Source organism: Merops nubicus, unplaced genomic scaffold (genome assembly GCF_000691845.1).
Source record: "Merops nubicus isolate BGI_N331 unplaced genomic scaffold, ASM69184v1 scaffold47742, whole genome shotgun sequence".
Lineage (NCBI taxonomy): Eukaryota > Metazoa > Chordata > Aves > Coraciiformes > Meropidae > Merops > Merops nubicus.
Window position 1 is genome coordinate 16,521 of NW_008596479.1, and position 4,824 is coordinate 21,344.

Consider the following 4,824-nt stretch of genomic DNA (forward strand, 5'->3'; position numbering starts at 1 on the left):
GTTCACCTCTTCTGGAATGCGAGGAACGGTAACTTGGTGTACTGCCCGCAGAGCCGGTTGGCCTTCTCCAGGAAGGGCGGCAGCTGTTCTCCCATCCACCGGCGCTGGGTAGCAGAGGATGGTTGTCATCAGGCTGGGAGAAGACTGCGGGGGCTCAGGGGGACACGGAGAGAGTGGGGTGAACCAATGGGGCCGTCCCCATCGCTCACCTTGCTGTCCAGGCAGGCAGAGGGGTCCTTGGCAGAGCAGCATTCCTCCCTGACTTCTGCAGAGGCATCGTAGAGCTTCCCGAGGACGGCGTCAGGGGTGCTGCTGTGTCTCCGCGTCAGCTCGAACAGGTACCTGGGGCGGGGGGCAGGAATTGCTGCACGAGGCCTTTGCCACCAGTGCTGCTCAGCGTGGGCTGGGGCCGCTTGCGCATCCCTCTGCAGCCGCTGGCAGCGACACCCCTGAGGGGAGAGCTGATGCTCCCCAGCTTCTCCTGAGCACAATCGAACCACGCGACACAGACGAGGGGCACGGGAAGGGTGGGGAACTCGGCGGGTCCCGCTCACCTCTTGGCGTGGCGAGCCCCTTCCTCGCCACACAGCTGCTCGTTGGTCGGCTTCGGTGCCTCGGGCAGCTGGAGGGCAGGTGCCGGTGGCAAAGCCGAGATGCAGAAATAGTTTTGCATGAGGTTCTTCCCCTTGCAGCAGTCAGCAAACCTTTTGTCTCGGGCCGAGAGCGCGCCACAGACTTTGGCTGTGTGCTCCGATAACTGCAGAGGGGAGCAGAGGGTGCCTGTGGTTCAGGGTCTTGCCAGGGCCAGTGAGGCTGCAGCCCCCTCACCCTGATGGGGTTCCCTCCCTAAGGCCCTGCTGGGACTCGGGAAGAGGTTTTGGGGTGGGCTCTCGGCTCTTCTACCTTCTTCTGCATGCAGTCCTCAGCCACCGAGTCACAGCACTGGGAAAACACCTCGGCAGCGTCTTCTGCCAGGGGGAAAAGGTCCTCGAAGGGAGCGCCGGGCATCTTCTGAGCAAGTGAGGTGAGGTAGCTGGGTGGGCACAAGATGGACCAGGGGCTTAGGGAGCTCAGGTCCCCCTGCCTCCATGAACAGCTCCAAGCAGGGATTTTGGGAGGGTGATGATGGTGGGGAGCCACAGGCCCACTCTGCACCTCCACTCTACACAGAGCATCTCCATGAGATGCTACAGCATGCTGGGTTTGCCAGCTTCATTAAAACTTGTCTTCATGAATGCTGCCTGCAAACAGGGTCTGTCACTTGAAATAGAACATGCTGCCAGCCCAACCTGTCCACAGAGAGGAAAGGCTACTCCCCTTTACCTGAAGGTGACTTTGTCCTTCCCATATGCCGTGAAGTGGGAGCAAGCTCGGTTTGACATCAGGGTGAGGAGGGAGAGGGTTTTCCTTTCCAGTTTCTGCCACAAAAAGAAGATGGAGGTATCCCTCCAAGGGAAACCTTTCCCAGCAACCTCTCCTCAGGCCATTGGGATGAGCCCGGCAGTCCAAAGAGCCTCACCTCCTTCAAGAAGCAGGCAGTGGGCATGGGGGAGATGCAGCAGGTGGAGACCATGGAGAGGAAGGTCCTGGTGGAGCCCAGGAGCACAGGCAGGGGAGCTTGGCCGTAGCTGCTGGCGTACTCGTACAGAAACCTGCAGTAGAGATGGACTGAGGAGAGCTGGCATACCAAGATTGGGTATTTGGGTGCAGGAGATGTGGGGCTTGGAGTGTTAAGGCTGCCAGGGGCTGGGAAACCCTGTGCTGCTGGCTTATTGCACCGAGCCATCGAGTGGGCTGGTGCCCCACTCCAGCCAGCTGCAGAGGCAATGGCACCCCTCATTCCTTTGGTCAAATCCTCTTCCTGGGGCTTGTGCATATGCAGGACACCCCAACATTTTACTCTGATGTTCTGGTAGCCCCGTGGCCACCAAGAACCACAGCACCAATGGCAGAGGGGTCAGACCAAGAGAGGTTTGCTTGGTGGGCACCTTGACTAGCACATACATGGGCTCAACCAGGCATTATGGGTGAGACCAAGCACCATCTCCAGCCCCACTTACCTGTCTGCAAAGTCCTTGGGGTCCTTCTTGAAGGCCTGGCAGAGCTCTTCGTTGGAGGGCTGGAGGTAGCGGGGCAGCTGCTGGGGCGGGGGGCGCCGGGTCTGCTCCAGCCCCTCCTGGGTGCAGCAACCGGCCGTGCCGGGGTGGAACGGGAAGGGGGAGTCCCTGCCACAGGATTTGGCCGACAGAGCTGAGGACTGCGGAAGGGAGAGGAGGTTACATGCCAGGGGCCATCCCTTCCCCCCCCCGCCCTGGTTTTGGGGTCCATCACCCGCTTTCAGTCGGCCTCACCCCGGCATCGTAGCAGGAGGGGTCGGCACCTTCGGCGCAGCAGGTTTCAGCCAGGGCGACGATTTCGCGGACGAGGTGGCTGATCTCCTCGAAGGTGGCGTTGGAATATTTCCTGCTGCTGGTGATAATGGTCCTGGGAGCAGGGAGCAAGGAGAGGATGAGCTGGCGGCATGTTTCGCCCTCTTAAAACAAAAAGAAAATTACCTTGCAGCATCATTCTGCCAAAATGGGGCTGCCCTTTCCAGGGGACCATACGCCCCAGAGCTCTGTTGGAATTCCTAATCATCCAGGCACCTAATAGGTTTGGAGGAGTTTAACAATGAAGCAAACTTTTCTCCTGCTCAGAGCCATCAAGGTCCTCATTTGTAGGGAGTGGATAAATCTCCCCCTTTCTAAGATTATTTTTGCTTTATTTATTTTTGGTCTTGGCTTAGGTGTTGAGTGTCCAGAGGGGGCAAAGCTGGCAGGAGCTACCTACAAGGTTCGGAAGTTCTCCTTCCCCAGGGTCTTGAACTCCTGGCAGACTTTGTCCCGGATGTAAGCTTCACCTGTAAGGACAGAAGGAGGGTTTGTGAGCAGGATTTGTGCCTCTGCTCACTCAGGTGTAGCCAGGGTGGGGGCCATGGAGCCAGGACCCAGCTATCTGCTGGGACTGGGGTTTGGGGAAGCGCCAGCTTCACTTTCCCTTCCTGTGCCTTTCTCTTTGGATGTTTTTTTGGTTTTTATTGGAGAAAATGATCGTTCGGGGAACAGCCTGTCCCCACTTGACCCCCTGGATTGCTCTCGCTTTGCTGGAGGCAGCGTGGGAATGAGACCACTAGGGCACCACAAGACACAGTCCAAGGGCTGTGGGGCTCTTGTTTCCTTCCCTTGAGGATTGTTGGTTTTTTGGTTCTTTTCTGAAGTCAGCCTTGGTGGTAGTCCCTGGGGAGATGCTGCTGTGCCACCCATCTCCGGGCATCTCCAAAGCATCTCCAGTACCCCAGCTGCTGCTTCAGCCCCGCAGTGCAGGGCAGGGTAGGGGGAAACCCCTCCCTGTAGCTGGGAGAACTACAGGGAAGACATCAGGTGCCTTCCCCCTTGTCCACAGGGACACTTCTGTGCATTTGAAATGAGTGGGATTGGTGCCTCTGGCAGGGTTTGGAAATACAGGAGGACCATGGAGGTCAGGAGCAGTCAACAGGGAGGACATCCTCAGCAGCTCTCTCTTATCCCTGGAAAAACGTGGTCAAGTTTTGCTAGAACCCACTCTGGTTAGACTTTGGTACCAGCAGGGTAAATACTGATAGCAGTATTGACTGGTGTGACGGTGCAGAGCGGGGTCATCTCCCCAAAACCAAGGGGTTATGTGTCGTCACACTGAAGGTCACATCATTTCGGTGCTCAGGGAAGGGCAAGGGGACTCTGCAAGCCTGGCAGTGCTGGAAGCAAAGGGGAACTGTGGCAAAAGACAGTTCTCCTTCCTCCCAGGAATGGTGGCTGCCAGCCCTGCTGCAAGGGTCAGTTCGTGGCAGTTCTTTCCATTTTCCCAAAGCAGTCTGGGAGGAGGAAGTCTCAAGGGGCTTTTAGGCAGGTGGGTGACTCCTGTCAGAGCTGTGAGGGCAGTGAGGGGTGGCGCAGAGCACCACTTCCACCCAAGGGGGAGCCTCACAGGGAAACGCTGCTTGCAAAAAGGGGTCAGAAAATCTCATTTTTCCCTCACAAAGGGCAAAAGCCAGGCCCTGAGACACCATTCCCCCTCCTCCCTCTGCCCCCCACTTCCCAGCTCCTCCAACATCACCCCAAAGGATCATCCCAGGTACTGAAACATCATCCCATGCTTCCCCTTCCCTCCCTCTGATTCCTGCCCAAGCAACTTGGCTGGGGAAGAGGGGAGGCCACCAAAACTAGGGCTGACAGACCCCCACCTCATCCCTCTTGGCCCCAGGGAAGAGCAAAGCCCCGAGCACGTGACAAACGGCCTTACCTCGGTGCATGGCGCGCACGGCACCGAGAAACAGCAGCAAGGTGAGAGCTGCCCTCATGTTGGGTCTGGGTCCCCTCCTCCTGCCCAAAAGCGGCGCTGGGAAACCCATCCCAGTGGGCATTTATATGGAGTCAGGACCAGCTGTGCTGGGTGAATGATTAATCCCGGCAGCGAGGCGCAGGGTGAGCATCCTTGGCCTGCCTGCCGCAGCCTGGGTGCCAGCGCCTCCAAAATCAGACTTCTTTTAATCATTAACTTGGCAAAAGGGGGATGTGTCACTGCAGGAGCTCAGGCAGGGTCCTCCTGCCCGTGATGGGTGACAGGCAAGAAGTGAATGACAAGAGATGTGCCGGGGAAAGCAACCCATGTATCCTGTAAAGCCACATGCGGTCAAGCCAGGAAACACTCTTCCTAGCCCTGTGTGAGGAAGGAGCCAAGACTTTTGGGGTGCAAGCTGACACCAAGCCGCTAACAGTAACAGTGGAAACTGTCATCAGGAGCCGTTGA

General features: G+C 57.7%; 1 protein-coding gene across 1 annotated transcript in view; it reads right to left on the reverse strand.

The window, feature by feature from the left end:
- The window catches only part of GC (group-specific component (vitamin D binding protein)), a 5,005-nt gene extending 630 nt beyond the window's left edge, over positions 1–4,375 (reverse strand). The window contains 10 exon segments of the mRNA XM_008936379.1: positions 7–104; positions 210–342; positions 555–757; positions 904–1,033; positions 1,324–1,418; positions 1,520–1,652; positions 2,061–2,257; positions 2,352–2,484; positions 2,830–2,899; positions 4,318–4,375. Of these exon segments, the coding sequence (XP_008934627.1) occupies positions 7–104; positions 210–342; positions 555–757; positions 904–1,033; positions 1,324–1,418; positions 1,520–1,652; positions 2,061–2,257; positions 2,352–2,484; positions 2,830–2,899; positions 4,318–4,375 (1,250 nt within the window).
- Positions 4,376–4,824: the final 449 nt, after the last annotated feature.